This window comes from Schistocerca piceifrons, chromosome 1 (genome assembly GCF_021461385.2).
Source record: "Schistocerca piceifrons isolate TAMUIC-IGC-003096 chromosome 1, iqSchPice1.1, whole genome shotgun sequence".
Lineage (NCBI taxonomy): Eukaryota > Metazoa > Arthropoda > Insecta > Orthoptera > Acrididae > Schistocerca > Schistocerca piceifrons.
In genome coordinates this window covers 1,038,845,079-1,038,866,050 of record NC_060138.1, presented here as the reverse complement: position 1 = coordinate 1,038,866,050, position 20,972 = coordinate 1,038,845,079, and the positions used below count along the sequence as shown (strand labels likewise).

General features: G+C 40.0%; 1 protein-coding gene across 1 annotated transcript in view; it reads left to right on the top strand.

Moving 5' to 3' along the window:
• Positions 1–20,972, top strand: part of LOC124725205 (mitogen-activated protein kinase kinase kinase 15) — a 175,051-nt gene that overhangs the window by 82,737 nt on the left and 71,342 nt on the right. Inside the window, exon 18 of the mRNA XM_047248456.1 lies at positions 20,303–20,443. Coding sequence (XP_047104412.1) covers positions 20,303–20,443 — 141 coding nt within the window. The remainder of the gene's footprint in view (positions 1–20,302; positions 20,444–20,972) is intronic.

The window sequence follows — 20,972 nt, the reverse complement described above, 5'->3', positions numbered from 1 at the left end:
TTTTCATTCCAAAGCCGGGGAGAAATGATCATACCAAGGCCAAGGATATGAGACCAATCATCTGTCCTGCTTCATTCTCAAAACATTGGAAAAACTGGTTAATGTATACATTGGGGAGAGGAAGCTAATTAGGGCCTCTCTACATTCAAACCAACATGCATATCAACCAGGTAAATCATGCGAGACAGCTCTCCCATCAACTCTTTGGGAGAGTGAAGAAAGCACTTCACTTCCAAGAAATAGCCCTCTGCATCTTCCTGGATATTGAGGGAGGGCCTTCAGTAACACGACCTTCGATTCCATGGTAAGGGCAGCAGAGGTGGACCAGGGCCGTGCTTAGTGGAAGGGAGGTAGAGGCTACCATGATGAATGAAAAGATGGTAATTAACACCACTGGAGGTTGCCCACAAGGAGTAGTTCTGTCCCCTCTATTGCGAAACCTAGTGGTGAACAAACTCATTGAGGAACTAAATTCCAGACAGTGCTTCTGCCAAGGATATGCAGATGACCTTGTCATAGTAATACTTGGCAAATTTACCGACATAGTTAGAAGTATGGCACAAGGAAGATTGGACATTGTGCAAGACTGCTGCAGTAAACAGGATCTGAGGTTTAATACTAAGAGGACTGTTGTGGTGCCATTTACAAAGAGGCACATCCAACACTCAAGTTGGAATCTAAAACTGTTCAATGAAACTCTATGTATGAAGGGGATAGTGAAATATCTAGGGGTAACCTTTGATGAGAAACTGACATGGACCCCTAACATTAAGAGCATCAGCTCTGAGGCAAAAATTACTCTAGTGAGTACCAGAAGGGCTTGTGGTAAAAACTGGGGCCTTAAGGCCCAGAGGTATGCACTGGATACACTCCACAATGGTTAAACCTAGGAAGAAGGTAGAACAGCAGGTTGCAGCTAAGGAGCTTGCTACGGTGCAGAGACTGGCCTGCTTAGCCATAATAGGTGGAATTAGCAGTACACCAACTGCTGGGATGGAAGCCATGCTGCACATGCCTCCACTACACCTTTGGGTCAAGATGGAGGTAGTAGTTAGGGCATACAGACTTAAAACTGGCAAAAATTGGATCTCATTGGGATATCCAGAATTACACACTAACATGGTGAGTGAGGTAAATAAAGGAATGGCTGGGGAAATGCCTGCCGCCTATATAATAACTCGCCAACTGCTTCAACAAGCCGTACAATATAATAATTGGAAGCAGAGAGCAGAGGGGGAAAAAACAGTTCGACACCACACTACAGGGGACATTGTTTGTTTCACCGATGGCTCGAAATCGGACCGAGGTGGTGGGGCAGGGATGTACAGGGTTCAGCCAAGACAGGAGGGCATCATCTCTCTAGGAAAACTGGCCTCTGTATTCCAAGCTGAAATTACTGCAATCAGGGCAAGTGTGGAAGAGAATATGTGTAGGTGCTACAAGGACCGTAGCATCTACATCTATTCAGACAACCTGGCAGCCCTGAAATCAGTGGCAGCACATGCAATGAGATCTAAGATTATTGCAGAATGCCACAGGGCTCTAGTGGAGCTAGGGGGAAGCAGTAGGGTAAATCTAGTGTGGATCCCTGGCCACTCAGGCAATGAACAAGCTGACAGATTGGTCAGGATGGGGACGACGACTCCATTTATTGGACCGGAACCTGTCCTGACAATCACCGAGGCTATGATCAAACTAGAACTACGGAACTGGCTTAGGAAACAGCACGTAGAAAATTGGAATAAGGTCCATAAACAAAAACATGGTAAGGTAATGATGCCCAAGCCGTATTTTAAAAGACGCTCTGTAATCCTGGGATTGAACAGGAAAGAGATCAAACTCATGGCTGGACTGATGACTGGCCATGGGAATTTCAAAAAGCACATACACACAATGCGTATAATGAAAGAAGACCCTGAATGAATGTAGGATTTGTGATGAGAGTGAAGACACTGCATCACACCTAATCTTTGAATGCCTGGTATTGGAGAGCAAAAGATACAGGATCTTCGGGACAACTAGACCTGAAGAAATTGTGTCTAACAAAAACGTGGTAAAGGGCTCCTTGCACTATTTAAGGGCATTGGTTGGCTTTACTAGATATACAGGGAGTGATACCGCACAATAAACTCGGTTTTGGTGTGTGCAGTGGCGGGTTAGACCTAAGCTGTTTTAGCTTCCCTGTCAAAATCAAATCAAATCAAATTCATAGAACCTACAGAGGTAATTGTAATGTCAATTTGTAGGGAAATACATGAAGTTTTGTCTGAGATAGTTTGCTACATCTACATGATTGCTCTGCTATTCACAATAAGTGCTGAATTGCACTATAAGGAGCGGTAGCAGCAGTTGCGTTAAAGATGGCTGCCTTCACTGGATCCAAGCGTGCTAGCTGTGTGTTTTGGATCGAAGTTGGCGACAACAGTTCAGTGATAATCCACATCAAACATTGCAACATGTTTGTGGTAGTCTTAAACTGAACATTTTTTTGTGCATTGAACAAGAACAAAGTGTGTGGTCCCTTTCTTTCCTTAAGAGAACCATCGATGAGGATGACCAAGAACAAAATGTGTACTTCATGCAAGATGGTGCACCACCCCACTACCTGGCTGACATCTGGAATTTTCTCAGTGACTGCTTTCCAGGTCAACAGATTGGCCATGATGCGCCAATTACATGGCCCGAAACTGACGTCACTCTTTTTTTTTTAAAAGGGTATTCATCAAGGATATCATGTTTGTATCTCGTGTGCTGGCTTCTCCACCTGAACTTAGAGCAAGAATTTACGCCGCCACTGAGCAAACCTGTGATGTATTCAGGATAACCAATGGAAGCCACATACATCATCTTTCATCTTTAGTTTAAGGTGAAAAAACGTGATGCTTTCCCTACAAAATAACACTAAACCCAGCTCTATATCTTCTTTCATTAAATTTATATGAATTTTTTAAAGTTGTGAAGCCCTTTTTGAAACACCCTGTACAATGAATAAGCTCTTGACTGTTACACTGTGCGAGGCTCTGAGGCATTGTCCCTGCAGTTAGAATCCCTCACGTTCGTTTCCACTTCTGAATTCAAGTCTATTATATAAAGTTTTGAAACTTTGGGATAATACTTGTGTAAGGTGTAGTGGTTGTCTTGCCTCCCCCCCCCCCCCCCCCCCCCCTCTCCTTCCCCTATTGTAGGGAGGTAGGGTGTCCTCTTTTTCCCTCCGCATCAGTTTCTTCCATTTTTAAAATTTACACAAAATGGTTTATTTTTAGAAGAAAACTGTAATTATAAAAAAAATCCTCATAAAACTCTACACAAAAACTCTTGCATATTTTAAGTCAGATGAATAGTTTTAGAGGTATATGAAATGGAAGAGGAGTCTGTTAATCAATAATTTTTGCAGCTTTTGTTGGTTAGTCCATTATGTAAATGAAGAGAATTATTAAATGTATGGAAATATTTTGTACATTTTCTATTTGATGAAATTTATTGTGTGTTGAGTATTATTGAAATTGGGATTAGGTGCCCAACAATGAAAACTGTGAGTTCCCATTCTCATTCACTCAGAGTTCACCTATCACTGTTGCTGCCTGTTTTCCCTACACATGTCCAGTTTAGTTGAGTTTATATCATGAGTTTATTAAAGCCCTGTGGGACAGTTCAGTTTGTTGTTTTATGTAGTGTTTCTTCTTACTGTTTTCTTTTTTGTGGTCTGGGAAGAAAATAATGCTGGACTGTACCCACTGTTTTATTTGCGGAAAATCTATTTCGCAAGGAGGGACATCAAAAGTGATGAAGGGGTTGGAAACTTCACTTCGTGTAAGGCTCATACTCTTCTACAGAATGTTGCAATGACTGAAGTGCATAAGGTATGTTGATGTGGACATATTAAACAATGTAAAGCAAAGAAACTAATTAACTAGATAGCTGCTCAAGTAGTTGACAGAAATTTAAAATTGTCTTTGTCTTAATCCATTCAATTTCAAATACGCTTCTCTTATATGTGCTGAAAAATGTGACTAAGAGGCTGAAAGAAAGAAATAAAACTTTGTGGAATATTTGAAATTCGTTCTTTAACTCTGAATCACACACTGATTGAGAAAGCAAAGAAAGTTGATGACTTTGATAGAAAAGTTGCCAAAAACATCAACAGTGTCTTGTGCTTGTAGCAGCAGAAGCCCTTTAATCATCAAGATTGCTGTGCTAAATTAATGTTGAATCCTTCCTCTGTTTGAAAATGAGGCTGCCCTCTTGACATCAGCTTTGGTACTGCTTTCCAAGAAGCATGCAATTTAGTAGATTCTTGAGAGGAATATTACTTTTCACTGCATGATTTATTACAGAGAGGTACTGAATTTCTTCCAGAAGGAGATAAAATGACCATAGAAACTCAAAAAGAGTTGACTGAACACAATAGTGTGGAATGCTGTTTGCCACAATGCCAGAAAAAGAAGAAAAAAACACTTGTTTGTTTTCACGGCAGTGGTCACAAATCGTTGAATCAAAGCTAGAATGAATGAGCTGCCTGTAAAAAGATAAGCAAATGAGAATAATGGAAGCAGCTGCAGTATGGAGATACAAGAATGAATCCTTACAGTACTGCCAATTATCCAGAACTCACTGACTTGACTTAGAATGCTGAAGTTGCAGTTCCTGATGCTTTACAAGATTTGAAGGATGATTTTTCTGTAAATAATTGTATACAACAAATTATTTGTTCAACAGATATTGTGGCATTTTAGTTGTGTAGGTGGTGTAAATATGACTGCAAATGTACTGATTAATTCTACAATAATTCTTTATTCCCTTGACAAATCATAAGGTTCATAATACTGAACAAAAAACACTCTCTCATACACACCTTCAGATGTTAATAGTAACTTTTATGTGCTACATATGTGTTTTATGTGTATAAAGGCAAGTATTGTGGAGAAACAGAAGAAAGGCTTAACTGAATTAAAACTGAAGTTGAAACTAAATTATGTCAAACATGTAGGATAATGGATTCTTGCTCTTCCATGTAGGATGTATTGAGAACTGGTTACCTTGCTTAAAACATGTGTGTGACCATTTTTGAGCAGAATTGAGTATTAGAATGTGAGAGGGAGCTAACCCACACAGACATGGAACATAAATATTTTGAGTTTCAGTGTGATTCTGAGATATTCCAAAATCTTTCTTCTGTACAGTGGAACAGTAAAAGTGTGTACTAATTATTAACATATTGTGGAACTATAACTATGTAATGGTAGTATACAAATGTCAGTAACTCATTTTTGACAATTTTTGCGCCACCTCCCTTTCTCATTCTAGCACACAATTTCACTAGAAATTTTTTTGTCATTTTAGATGTCTTCGAGAAGTGACTGTTTTTCACAAAAATTGAAGATAAAAAAAGAGATAAAAGTTAAGTAAGGAGTGGGGAAGGGGGATACGCACCTGTTGTGGCTGGGGGGGGGGGAGGGGAGACACACTTTTGTGTTTCTTGGTGGTACTGCTAGATTCCTTATGAGTGTTTTTCTCAGAGTTTCAAAACCTTATAAATTACCAGCTGAAAAACCCGGCATTGCCCAGGTATTCAGTTTGCTTATTTTCTATTAGAAACGAAAACACAAAATGAACTTCGTTTGTATTGAAGTATCAAAAAAGTTTCATTTCGATGTATTTGTGAAAACATCTTTGAAATTATGAGACAGTCTTACAAAGAAATAAGTATAATGTACAGATTGTAAGTATAGTATCCAAATTAAGAATCATGACTCCGGACATTTTCTGTATGCTGGTTGCAGTTGCTTTGCATGTGCACAATTCAGTTTTGTAAAAGTTTCTATGGCAACACCTCTTAATAGCTGTATAAATGGCTACTGTTTTCACCTACAGCGATTTGTTCTTTGCAGATGAAAGCCGTCAAAAGTGCTGCCAAGTGTCATGGATTTGCTTAATTTGACTTGACTGTAAGAGTGTCTTAGTAGTAAAGAATAAATGTATTAAAACTTCAAGCATGATGTGGTAGGTTTTCAGGCATCTCAGTGTTTATGACTTTATATCTTCTGATATATGTGTCACACAATAATATAATTATGTAGGTACGTTCAGCAACCTATGGGGATGCTATCTGCAAAATGTGATGAGAATAGAGTTAGTAAGAGAGAAGTAATAAATGTAAACGGCATACACAGTGTGAATGTTTTTCATTCATCTCAGTGACGACATATCAATCTGACAGCTTTTTTTTTTAAGTCAACACCAAATTGCGATTCCCCCCCCCCCCCCCCCCCCCCCCCCCTCCCCCTATGTAAGGCATACAACACCACTTGGTGCCATCACATTTTACTTACCGTCCTTGACTAGAACTTTGAAGGCTCCTTACTGATTTTTTTCACCAATTCTTATCTCAGTGATCATTTCAGGTTAGAATTGGTATGTCTCTCAGATCCTCAGGGGTCCAAAAGAATGACATCCTGCAGGGCTCCGTGCTAAGAGTTACACTTTTCTTCATCACCGTCATTGAGTTAATGACCTCAGTCTGACTGCTGGTCATCCTGCACTGTGTGTCAACAACTTTTACATTTGGTATAGCTTCCAGACAGTGGCCTTGCTGCTGAATGCCAGCTCAAAAGCACCATCTGCAGGACCTCTGAATGGACTCTTTCCCATTCCTTCCAGTTCACTCCCATGAAAATGTGATTCATGCATTTCTGTCATTGTACCACCATCTATCTTGACCCAGAACTCTACGGGCACACAGTGTTTGGACATTGTAGCACAGTCCTGGTTTTTGGGACAAATCTTTGACAGAAAGCCGACATGGCCAGCCCATATTCGTCGCTTAAAGGCTAGCTGCATGTGAAAGCTTAACCCTCTCTACTTTCTTGCCCACACCTTTTGTGCTGCATATTGCACTACTCTGATTCCTATTTACTGGATCCTGGTTTCACCCCTGTTGGACTGTGGTTTTCAGGTTTGTGGCTCAGCAGAATCTTTAGCTTTGAAATTGTTGGACCCAGTCCATCATCATGGAATAAGGTTGGTCACAGGTGTCTTCCAGAATAGTCCCAAAGACACATCTTGCTGAAGTGAGAATCTACCCTCTTCATTTCCCACAATACCAACTCTTGTCACTTGTGTAATCACCAGCCGACAATTTCCTAACCATCCAACTTCTCAAACTGGTTTTTTTCCCCATACAAAGGGCATTGATACCTATGCTCAGGTTGGATTATGAGTGCATGAGGATGTCTACTGGGCACTCACTGGCTCCACCCACCTGCAGATATTATTATTTCTCTGCCCTTAGTTTGTTATTTCTGGTTCAATTGAAATCCATTACATTTTGGCCGCCTCACTTTCATTAGTATGAATATCCTGGATATAAGACATTCTTTACTCTGTAACAGTCTGTGTCCTTAATCAAGTTCATCTTCAACAACATCTACATAGATATACTCTGCGAACCACTGCTCAGTGCATTTTGGAGGGTACCTTGTACCACTACTAGTTATTTCCTCTCCTGTACCACTCACAAATAGATCGAGGAAAAAACAACTCTCTAAAAGCCTCTGTACAAGCCTTTTCTTGCATCTTATCTTCGTGGTCCTTAAACAAAATGTATGTTGGCAGTCAGGCTCAAATGCTGATTCTCTAAATTTGCACACTGGTGCCTTGTGGAAAAACCGTCATCTTTCCTCCAAGGATTTCCATTTGAGTTCTCGAAGCATCTCTGTAATACCTGTGTTTTAATTGACCTACCAGTAACAAATCTAGCAGCCCACCAATGAAATGCTTCAATGTCTTCCTTTAATCTTACCTGGTGGGAATCCCAAACACTCAAAAAGTACTCAAGAATGGGTCACAGTAGAGTTCTGTAAGCCGTTTCCTTTATGGATGCGCTACACTTTCACAGAATTATCCCAATAAAACAAAGTCAAACATTCACCTTCCACACTACCAATCTGATGTACTCATTCCATTTCATATCATTTTGCAGTGTTACACGTAGATATTTAATTTAGGTGATTGTATCAAGTTGCATCCTACTAATGCTGTATTTAAATGTTACAGGACTGTTTTCCCACTCAATCAGATTAACTTACATTTTTCTACATTTAGAACAAGCTGCCATTCATTATACCAACTAGAAATTTTGTCCTACAGTTGCTCAATGACAACACCTTCCTGCACACCAGAGTGTCATCAGCAAACAGCTGTAAATTGCTCTGTCCATCAGGTCATTCATGTATATAGAGAATAAAAGCAGTCCTATCACACTTCCCTGGGGACTCCTCACGATACATTTATCTCTGATGTACACTCACTGTCAAGGACCACTTAATGGGTTCTATTGCCCAAGAAGTCTTTGAACCACAGGGAACTGAAACTATATGCTCAGACCGTCGTCAGTGATCCACAGTGGGACACTGTGTACAATGCTTTCTGGAGATCTAGGAATATGGAATATGCCTGTTGTCCTCCATTGTGTATAGGACATTATGAGAGAAAAGGGCAAGCTAAGTTTCGCAGAAGCGATGATGCTCTCTAAATCCTTGTTGATTTTTGAACAAAAGCTTTTCTGTCTCAAGGAAAATTATTATATTTGAACTCAGAATGTATTCAAGATTTCTGCAGCAAACTGATGTTAAGTATATTGGTGTGTGATTATGCTGGGCAGTTCTTTTATGTTTCTTACATACAGGAGTCACCTGCACTTTTTGCCATTTGCCCTGGAGTTTTCACTGGGTGAGAAATTCTTGATAAATGCAAGCTAAGGAAGGGGCAAATGCTGCAGAGTGCTTTCTGAAAACCAAATTGGGTTTTCATCATGAACTGGTGACTTATTTGTTTTCTACTCTTTCAGTTGCTTCTCTACGCCACAGACACCAGTTTCTAGGCAGATAAAGGGTCAGGTGTGGATAGAGTTTCTCTTGCCACAGAGGAGCCCTGGAGACCTCTTATCTGCTCTGACCTACATGCTAGTCCAACCCATACACTTATATTTCTCTTTAAATTATTTCTCAGCTCTGGCATCAGTATTAGTGTCAAGACCTCGATTTTACCACTCCCACAGTGTTTCATAATTCATTCAAATTCCTAGCTGATGCTTCTATTCCCAGATGAACTCTCTCTTGATCAAGGAACCCTGCTGTTTTGTACCTTAACCCCAACCCTCCAACCAGCCAACCAACCAGTCAGAAACTGTGGGTGATGAAAATTAATGGACTGCAGATAAATGGATAGTTAGTTTGATATTACTAACTTCAGTTGCAATTTCTCAGGAAGCAAAATCTTTGTTCCACAGTGTTATCTTCAAGGTTATTTTATCTAACAGGTGTGATTTGTAAACTTATTACTTGTTTGGCGAGTCACGTGAAAATTTGTTAATTAAATTAGAAGTTTATTGTCAACAGCCTAATGCAACTGAGACCTGGTCATTCACTCATTCTTTTGAGAAAGCTTGCCAGTGAAACATTTAGAATTGGTGTAGTGTGTTGCTGTGTGTATGGATCTAATTCGAGAATACTGACATTATCACAGAAAGGTGTTGCTGAGCAACTTGATTCATTGCTGCTCTAATGTAATACAAACATTTTGCATCTATGATGGAGCTGTATAAAAAAATTACTAACTTCATGTAAGCTTACTCTTTTTCACAAACTTTAAATATAATTAAATTTCTATTATGGAATGTATTGTAAAATACATTTGTTTAATTAATTGATGAAAAACATAATATATGCAATACTATACAGAAATTAAACACCAACAATGGTTGTTTTTGTAGAACAGTTACTGCCTAGGGCAGAATGGTAAGAAATTTCAGTTGTGTACACACTTTGAACTACACTGAAGAACCGAAGAAACTGGTACACATGCCTAATACCGTGTAGGGCCCCTGTGAGTATGCAGAAGTGCCGCAACAAGACATGGCATGGACTCGACTAGTGTCTGAAGTATTGCTGGAGGGAACAAACACCATGAATCCTGGAGGGCTGTCCATAAATCCGTAAGAGTACGAGCGGTGCAGATCTCTTCTGAACAGCACGTTGCAAGGCATCCCAGATATGCTCAATGATGTTCATGTCTGGGCAATTTGCTGGCCAGCAGAAGTGTTTCAACTCAGAAGAGTGTTGCTGGAGCCATTCTGTAGCAATTCTGGATGTGTGGAATGTTGCATTATCCTGCTGGAATTACCCAAGTCCATTGGAGTGCGCAATGTACATGAATGGATGCAGGTGATCATACAGGATGCGTACATACGTGTCACCTGTCAGAGTCATATCTAGACGTATCAAGAGTCCCATATCACTCCAACTGCACACACCCAGCATCATTACAGAGCCTCCACCAGCTTGAACAGTCCCCTGCAGATAGGCAGGGTCCGTGGATTCATGAGGTTGTCTCCATACCCGTACATGTCCATCTGCTCAATAAAATTTGAAACGAGACTCATCCGACCAGGCAACAAGTTTCCAGTCATCAACAACACAATCTTGGTGATGACGGGCACAGATGAGGTGTAAAGCTGTGTGCCGTACAATCATCAATGATGTTTCAATGAATGGTTCACTCGCTGACACTTGTTGATGGCCCAACACTGAAATCTGCAGCAATTTGTGGTAGGGTTGCATGTCTGTCATGTTGAACAATTCTCTTCACTCATCATTGGTCCCATTCTTGCAGTGATTTTGGAGATTTGATGTTTTACCAGATTCCTAATGTTCAAGGTACACTCGTGAAATGGTCGTACGGGAAAATCCCCACTTCATCACTACCTCGGAGATGCTGTGTCCCATCGCTCATGTGCCAAATGTAGCACCACATTCAAACTCACTTACGTCTTTGATAACCAGCCATTCTGGCAGCAGTTACCAATCTAACAACTGCACCAGACACTTGTTGTCTTATATGGGCGTTGATGACCACAGCACCGTATTCTGCCTGTTTACCTATCTCTGTATTTGAACATGCATGCCTATACCAGTTTCTTTAGCGCTTCAATGTATCATAGAAAATGTATTTTTGTACCTTAATTTGTACGTTCTGGTTTAATTAAATGTTCTAAATGCTGATCAAAAGAAATTTTCAAATTGTTGACCTTTTAGCAGTAGTGATGATGATGATGATGATGATGATGATGATGATGATGATGATCATCATCATCATCTGTTCTAGTCTTCTCCTCTCATCATTTCACATTCCTTCACCCAGTGATGCATCTCTCTCTCTCTCTCTCTCTCTCTCTCTCTCTCTCTCTCTCTCTCTCTCTCTCTCTCTACGTCTATGTCTATGTGACTACTCTACAATTCACATTTAAGTGCTTGGCAGAGGGTCCATCGAACCACAATCATACTATCTCTCTACCATTCCACTCCCGAACAGCACGCGGGAAAAACGAACACCTAAACCTTTCTGTTCGAGCTCTGATTTCTCTAATTTTATTTTGATGATCATTCCTACCTATGTAGGTTGGGCTCAACAAAATATTTTCGCATTCGGAAGAGAGAGTTGGTGACTGAAATTTCATAAATAGATCTCGCCGCGATGAAAAACGTCTTTGCTTTAATGACTTCCATCCCAACTCGCGTATCATATCTGCCACACTCTCTCCCCTATTACGCGATAATACAAAACGAGCTGCCCTTTTTTGCACCCTTTCAATGTCCTCCGTCAGTCCCACCTGGTAAGGATCCCACACCGCGCAGCAATATTCTAACAGAGGACGAACGAATGTAGTGTAAGCTGTCTCTTTAGCTCTTTAGTGGACTTGTTGCATCTTCTAAGTCTCCTGCCAATGAAACGCAACCTTTGGCTCGCCTTCCCCACAATATTATCTATGTGGTCTTTCCAACTGAAGTTGTTTGTAATTTTAACACCCAGGTACTTAGTTGAATTGACAGCCCTGAGAATTGTACTATTTATCGAGTAATCGAATTTGAACGGATTTCTTTTGGAACTCATGTGGATCACCTCACACTTTTCGTTATTTAGCGTCAACTGTCACCTGCCACACCATACAGCAATATTTTCTAAATCGCTTTGCAACTGATACTGGTCTTCGGATGACTTTACTAGACGGTAAATTACAGCATCATCTACGAACAACCTAAGAGAACTGCTCAGATTGTCACCCAGGTCATTTATATAGATCAGGAACAGCAGAGGTCCCAGGACGCTTCCCTGGGGAACACCTGATATCACTTCAGTTTTACTCGATGATTTGCCCTCTATTACTACGAACTGCGACCTTCCTGACAGGAAATCACGAATCCAGTCGCACAACTGAGACGATACCCCATAGGCTCGCAGCTTGATTAGAAGTTGCTTGTGAGGAACGGTGTCAAAAGCTTTCTGGAAATCTAGAAACACGGAATCAACCTGAGATCCCCTGTCGATAGCGGCCATTACTTCGTGCGAATAAAGAGCTAGCTGCGTTGCACAAGAATGATGTTTTCTGAAACTATGCTGATTACGTATCAATAGGTCGTTCCTTTCGAGGTGATTCATAATGTTTTAATACAGTATATGCTCCAAAACCGTACTGCAAACCGATGTCAATGATATAGGTCTGTAGTTCGATGGATTACTCCTACTACCCTTCTTAAACACTGGTGCGACCTGCGCAATTTTCCAATCTGTAGGTACAGATCTGTCGGTGAGCGAGCGGTTGTATATGATTGCTAAGTAGGGAGCTATTGTATCAGCATAATCTGGAAGGAACCTAATCGGTATACAATCTGGACCTGAAGACTTGCCCTTATCAAGTGATTTGAGTTGCTTCCCAACCCCTAAGGTATCTACTTCTAAGAAACTCATGCTAGAAGCTGTTCGTGTTTCAAATTCTGGAATATTCCATTTGTCTTCCCCGGTGAAGGAATTTCGGAAAACTGCGTTCAATAACTCCGCTTTAGCGGCAGTCATCGGTAACAGTACCATCGACAATGCGCAGCGAAGGTATTGACTGCGTCTTGCCGCTTGTGTACTTTACATACGACCAGAATTTCTTCAGATTTTCTACCAAATTTTGAGACAATGTTTCGTTGTGGAACCTATTAAAGGCATCTTGCATTGAAGTCCGTGCCAAATTTCGCGTTCTTCTGAACTTCGCGTGCTTTTTCCATTGCCTCTGCAACAGCGTTCGGACCTGTTTTGTGTACCATGGGGGATCAGTTCCATCTTTTACCAGTTTATGAGGTACGAATCTCTCAATTGCTGTTGCTACTATATCTTTGAATTTGAGCCACATCTCGTCTACATTTGCATAGTCAGTTCGGAAGGAATGGAGAGTGTCTCTTAGGGAGGCTTCTAGTGACACTTTATCTGCCTTTTTAAATAAAATTATTTTGCGTTTGCTTCTGGTGGATTTGGATGAAACGGTATTGAGCCTAGCTACAACGACCTTGTGACCTTGTGATCACTAATCCCTGTATCAGTCATGATGCTCTCTATTAGCTCTGGATTGCTTGTGGCTAAGAGGTCAAGTGTGTTTTCCCACTCTCTCTCTCTCTCTCTCTCTCTCTCTCTCTCTCTCCCTCCCCCCACCCTCCCACCCCCACCCCCCACACCCCCCTCTGGGTCTCTTGCCCACTACTATCGTTTCAGTCAACCTGTCTCAGTATCCTGCCAACTCCCATTGTTTTAACGTGCCCATACCATCTTAATCTTGTATCTTCTATTGCCTTTTGCTTGGGCTTCTCTGTCACTATGTCTCTCATCATCTCATTCCTTACTCTATCCAATCCAGAAATCCTATTCTGCTTCTTTGAAATTTCATCTTGCAAGCCTGTGTCCTGCTCAACATCAATACATTCCTGAATACAAGTCATGAAATATTCTGTAGCTTGCACCAGTTTCCTGATTTGTGCATACACCACTTGATTCTTATCCCAAAATGTATGTAGTATGGTTTACTATTGTTCACTTCCTCTTATATTGTGCCCCATAAGGAAAAAAAAGAAAAAAAATTGAGCAGTGTGGAGTGTGTGCAAGAAACTTGATTGGACCCCTGTGTGCCATCACTTGGTCTGGTATATTTTTATACACTTATGCACACACATATCCCTATTACATGGTGGTTGGGCCTCATCTCATTATTAACAAAGTCTGTCACTGAATGGTGATAATAGAAGGGAAAATATAATCAGCAAGCATTGTTAGGTACTTTTCTCCAGTCACGATACCTTCAAAATAGAAACACCCTATGAACTCCGTCATAGATAAACAATGCCACATGTACGCACTAGGGAAATCAGGATCCTTTTAACCAGTAATGCGAGGACTATGTTCGGTTCAGTGCATACTATTTCAAATTGACAATTTCAAAAGTTTGAATTGTGTTTCATCTGCCAAAGCAATGTTACCCATATGTTCTGGTTCACGAATAACTGTTATCTGAAACCATTCATAAAATTGTACCCTACTATCTGTTTCATCCTTAGATAAGGGATAATGCAGTGTGCTTTTCCTCGGAGTGGGTTACTCATCACTAGCCCTTATACTGCTGACAGGAAGGGCACCTGGCCAGACTACACCATTAACATTACCATCCAGATTCATATGTTGAGCCTTGAAGATATGGGATAACAGCAGTCAAAAAGAAGACATTATCCTGGGTTAATTGTCACTTAGGAGAAAAATATTTATTGCACAAAAGTGAGAATAGTAATTGTTTGCCCACAGTCATCTGATGCCTCTACAAATCAGTGATGGGATGGCGAGGCGCGGCGACTCGAGCGCACCGAGAATTTCTCGAGCCTCTAGTTCTCAAGCAATTCTCGAGAAGCTCACGAGAAACGGCTCGGCGGCTTGTGCTGCTGTGCGCCAGTTGGCTGTGACAACATAGCCGCGCCGCTGTTATTTTATGAATTGAATGCCGCCGCTAGACAAACACGCTCGCTGCTCGCTGTGCTTGTAACTAGTATGTCTCAGGTTTCATTCGAGTAAAGTTGTTATTCAAATCAATATAGACACTCGAAAACAAACTTCATGGTGCTGACAATACTTTACGGAGGAAGGCGATAACGTTACTTGCAGCATTTGTCGTAAAAATCTCCGTAATGTATAAAAAAATACAACAGGCATGATTAGACATCTTATTGAGCAATAAAACAGCGACGTCCGTGGATACAGAGGCTCATTCTTCCAATAGTGCGAGCAGACAAAATATCCAGGTACGTGTGGTACAAAAGGTGAATTCCGTGCAAAAGTTCGGATAGTGTCCGAAGTGGTCCGCCATGCTTAAAAAAATTGATTTTTTAATTGTATTGCGATAATCTACAACATACCCCTAAATCAAACCTATACTGTCCTAGCTTTTGCACGATACGCTATGTAATTTTATTGGGCTAGTTGTCGAGCATAACGTATCCCCTCGCAGGAGCACTGATCTAAATCTTACGTTTCTCTTCATAGAGGGAAGTAAATGGCAACAACAGCTAGATGAAGCACTAGTGGCCATGATAACAGACAATTTTCAACCACTTTCAATCGTCGAGGACACCGGTTTTTGACGTTTTGTTTCACTGTTGGACCCACAATAGTCGATACCAAATCGAAAAAAGTTGCGCCTCATGATTGAGGACGATTACCATAAACAGAAAGAGGCTGTAAATTTGGCCGTGGAAGACTCTACTTGTGTTTCTTTAACGACCGATATGTGGACCTCACTCAATAGTGAGGCATATATTGCTGTAACTGGTAATTTCATTAAGACTAATTGGTGCCTGAAAGCTTTAGCTCTTGAGACATTCCGTTTCCCGGAAAAGCATACAGCGCTAAATATTAGTGAGGTGTTAGATAACGTGATTTCAAAATGGAACATCGAAAACAAAGTTGTAAGCATCACAACTGACAACGCCAGTAACATGACGGCAGCCGTACAACTTATTCACAGTGGCAACATAGATATGCAACATGTGCCTTGTTTAGCACACACTATCAATTTAGTTGTGAAAAGTTCTTTGAACAGCAACAGTGAGCTCTGCATAATGCGGGAAAAGGCCAGAAAAATTGTTAGCTATTTTAAAACAAGTTGCAATGCTAATGAAAAACTCCTTGAGATCCAGGATGTAATGAAAACACCAATTCATAAATTGATTCAGGAAACCGAAACCTGATGGAATAGTACGTTTTATATGCTACAACGTCTAGTGGAGCAAAAGGAATGCATTGCAGCCTGTTTATCAACTTTGTATTCAGGTATAGAGAACCTCACAGCTGACGAGTGGCGAATTTTGAGCGAATGTTTATGTGTACTAGAGCCATTTGAAGTAGTAACAAGTGAAACCTCAACTGAAAACTACACCTCTCTTTCGAAAGCTGTTCCAATAATCAGACAGCTAACCATAACTGTATGCAATGGGAAGTGGGCTACCACAACAGCACAAGAGCTACAGCAACGTCTGCACAACTCACTAATAGCCTGGCTAGGCTTAATAGAAACAAATAAAGTACATGCCGTTGCCACAGTTCTCAACCCAAGATTCAAAACGTTACCATTTACGAATCCCGTTCATTCAAAACATGCCGTTGCAAGCCTAATTGCAGAGTGCACAAACGAGGTAGGGACCGTACTCATTCGGCTGCTAACGACACTAGCCACGAGTACCATGTCGTACAAAACGCCAGTAGTTCCTTATGGGCTTCTTTCGATGAAGAGGTTTCCAATAAAAATCTAATGAAAAGTGGTTGTGATAGCATAGACCTGGAGGTACAACGATATTTGGAAGAACTGTACCTACAACGCACGGATAATCCTTTACACTACTGGAAAAAAAATGAAAACAGTTACCCAGATCTAGCTATCATGGCAAAAAAATATCTTGCAATACCTGCAACTTCTGTTCCCAGTGAAAGAATATTTCCGAAAACAGGACTACTTATAAACAAATAAAGAAACAGACTAAAAGGCCAATTGGTTAATAAAATCATATTTCTAAACAAAGGTCGACGGCAGTGTAGCAATGCGATGTAAAAATGCCTTCTGCTGAACAACTTTTGTTTCCTTTCTTCAGTAAGTAAACGCATGTACGCAGTTTCTGTATATAAAAGGCTATAGCACTTCTCTTTTACATTTAAGCATGCATGCATACATGCAGAATGTACAAGGTAATTTATTTTGTAAGAATAAAGCTTCTGTTTTATGCGAATTCTGTGCTTTGTTTTAAACAACAATTCTATGATTTTTGTCTTATGAGACATAAACTAATACTTCAGTAAACATTAATAACGGTAGTGCAGTTGATATCAATCATAGAATTTCAAAGTTTTCCGAGCACGTACATACGATGAGTACGACCGCTGCAGCTCAGTGCTTCGTGTACCGAAGGTTTGCGCAATTTCTCAGAGAGCGCAGCACTGTCAACTTCTTGAGCGTACCCGAGACATTCTCGAGAAATTGCCTTCGTGTCGCACGTTTCTCGAGCGCGATCATAGCCCATCCCTACTACAAATTAGATACTGTAACTGCACCTTTAGTGCAATCTACTCCTGTAAACTGTATTAACAATCAATCACAGCTAGTGCTAAATATTCATATTAGTAGTTACAGGGATTACTTGTAAATTACTTTATTACTGTATTTCTTACCGGAATAACTACTTTGAAGGAAAAAGAAAAACCATCGTTTTTCCTCTTACATTGCTCAACTGATTGCCTCTGACACTTCAAACGAAGTATATTTACAAGGGTCAATCAAAAAATTTCTGTTTGAGGGCCATACAGTCCAGGACTGGCATGTCAATCAGGCAAAATCACAGGAGCATCAAGGTAGTTATCTCACCTACGCACCAAGTTAAAGGTGCCTGTTTGATAAACATCATGTCCTGCCGAGTAAAGAAGTCCATAACTGCCTGCTGTACATTCTTGTCTGACAGGACTCATCAATCCTTCAAGCCCATTTTAAGGGCTGAAGGTGTGATAATCACATGGTGAGAGATTGGGGCTGTAGGATGGGTGCTTGAGTATCTCCCCACTTGAGTTGGCCTAATGTCTGCATTGTGACATTTGCAATACCAGCATGGCATGGACTCGACTAATGTCTGAAGTAGTACTGCAGGGAACTGAAACTGTGAATCCTGCAGGGCTGTCCATAAAACCGTAAGAGTACGAGTGGGTGGAGATCTCTTCTGAACAGCATGTTGCAAAGCATCACAAATATGCTCAATAATGTTCATGTCTGGGGAGTTTGGTGGCCAGCAGAAGTGTTTAAACTCAGAAGAGTGTTGCTGGAGCCATTCTGTAGCAATACTGGATGTGTGGGTCATCATGAAGCAGCAGCCTGGAGCTTGGTGCAACATTCCACAGTGGTGGCTTTTGACTGATATGCTAGCTCATGCATATTCTTTTCTCTGTGATGGATCTCTACCTGCGTTTGTCCTTCAGCAGTCAAGAAAAGAATAACAGCGAGTTAGTCCTGTTTGGACACATCTGGGAATAATGACATTGTAGTTGATGTTTCTGCATTTACCACATGCACGTTGAAAAGACACGATCTATACACTAATCCCTTGCTGACAGGTCAGTGCTTATAAGCCGGCATCAGAGGTGCACTATGTTGCATGTATGCTGCAACAGCACCCTCAAACGGAAACTGTTTGGTTGCCCCTTATATAACTTAACTCTGAACAAATTCTTAATTAGAGTGCAGCAGTAAGGATGGTGTAGAATACTGAGGTGTTTATTGTTACTAAATTTAAGTAATTTTCACTAATGTGTCTACTATGGACAATTATTGTGTTCATCTTTATTAACTCAGTTTTGTTATGTTGCTTTTTTGTCTGTCTTTTGGGTGCAAACTTTGCAGTTGATTTTAAAGTAATTCTTCATGAGCTAGAGACTTGAAATTTTAAACACAGCTGAGAACTGAATGACAGTGCAATATTAACTCGCTTTCTCATCTGTCTGGTCCACCTAGCTCCCACAGTGGTGGAGGCAGGGGTGAATAGGGTTGGTAAATGCTGATGTCTCGGCTGCCCTGGAGGTCTTGTGTCTTGAGTGGGTAGTATTGGAATGCATTCCAGGTGGTATACGTAGAACTCTAAGATGGCAACTAGATGACATTGCTACGTCTGCAGGTCTAGTATTGCCTTTGCAGCACTGTTCTGTTGATATCAAAGGGCCACGTCCATCTTGCCGACCAATTAATGCTCACAGCTGCACTATAAACCTAGGTGCACTGCAGCTCTGCCTTCAGTTGTGTATTCACTGTGCTTTCATATTGTTCTCATTACACACCAATCCATTGAGAAATATCACACATAGAAAACTAAAAAGCAGAAAATAATTGTTTACAATTTTTTTAATATGTTGAGTTTTTAAATTGGCCTAAAAAATATATAATAATTTCTCCTAATCCCATACAGATAGGTCTGAAAATTTGTGCTTTCGAATTTTTAATAGTTACATAAAATCTTCTAAGATTTTTAATGACAAATGTGGGGTGCATGAAAGGGATAATAATAAGAAGGTGAACTATTCCTGCATCAATTATGTATCATATGTGCCCCACATTTTACATTATAAATCTTACAAATATTTTCATAGCTGTCAAAAATTCAAATCACAAATTTTCAGGACTATACATGTGGTGTTAGGAATTGGCATGGGGCTAGGAGAAATTATTTTTTATCTTTTAATGTGATTTAAAAATGTGTTGTTATAAAGATTTATTTTTATTTAAATAATTATTAAACTTAAGCCATTATGCTATTCAGTAATCTGTGAATGGCCAGCATGTGGTGCCATCCATAAACAGGTCAGTTGTATACCGCCTGTAAACAGATATGACTTTTTGAGTTAGCAAGTGAACTGTGAAACATGATATGAACTTACTGCACTACACATAACTATTTGAAATATTTGCTTGCCATAAAAAATTCCCTTCGTAAAATTTACTTAAGAAAATTGTCTTTTAATAAATTTAATGTATGTTCTCTCATCCAGAAATCCTGCTGCTGCTGTAGTTTGCTTAAAAAAAAATTTCATTCTAAAATTATGTACAATCCAAATTGCCAGCAGCTAGTTTCAACAGATAGAAGATGGTTTGGGGGAAATAAGGTACTCATGTCCACATTTTAGTTTTGGACCAAGAAACAAAATATTTTAAATAGAGAGTATATACTTCAATTAAAATTATGATAACTGAGAAACTCTTACAGCTATAAACACATTATGCAAAATAAGAGATCTAGTTACCCATTTTTGGCTTTACTATAATCAGTATATACCGTGAGGATCGTGTGTGTGTTTTTCATGTGCAAAAAAGCTTGTCTATTAAATCATGGTATTATCAAATTATGACAGCTATAATCTTTTTCAGTAAAAAGAAGAGCTCTCGACTTAGTACTCCTCAAGAGTTTAGTCGGAGCATTTCAGTACCAGCAGACAGAGTAACAGTTAAAATTGATAAAGGTGCAAGTAGTCACAACAGCACTCATGGTCAGACATCACCTGAGGACGGGTAAGTTTAAAATCTTATGTAGTCTTTGCATGCCAAGTGCTTGGCATACATGTTTCCTATTTCCTTGCTTATTTTTGTGTTTATGTTGTGTATTTTCTGGTATTAGCTTATGTATGTTGTCCTTATTGCACAAAAAGTATTGTATTGTCTTTGGCAACATGTGAAATGTGTGTTGTTCAGTTTGATTGTTAATTTTTAATGCTGAATGAATTAATATTTATGCTCTCGTAGTCTCCTCTCATGCAAACACTGTATTTTTAAACTCAGTTCTTTGTCCTGGCTGTCAAACAAAAGCTATTCTGATCACTTTTATATTTTTTCTCATTTATCTTCAACTGTCACTATTTTAGGGTATTCCTTTGTTGCACTATTATTCTGCTATCAAAAAAGAAAGTTAGTAATGATCATAAAATACTTACAATGGTTAATGTTAGCTGTTGTTGGTGGCATGTCTCATTTCACTTTGATATCTAGTTGTGGAAGTGTTGGGCATTGGTTTTTAATGCAATGTTTCCAGGGCACCCACATT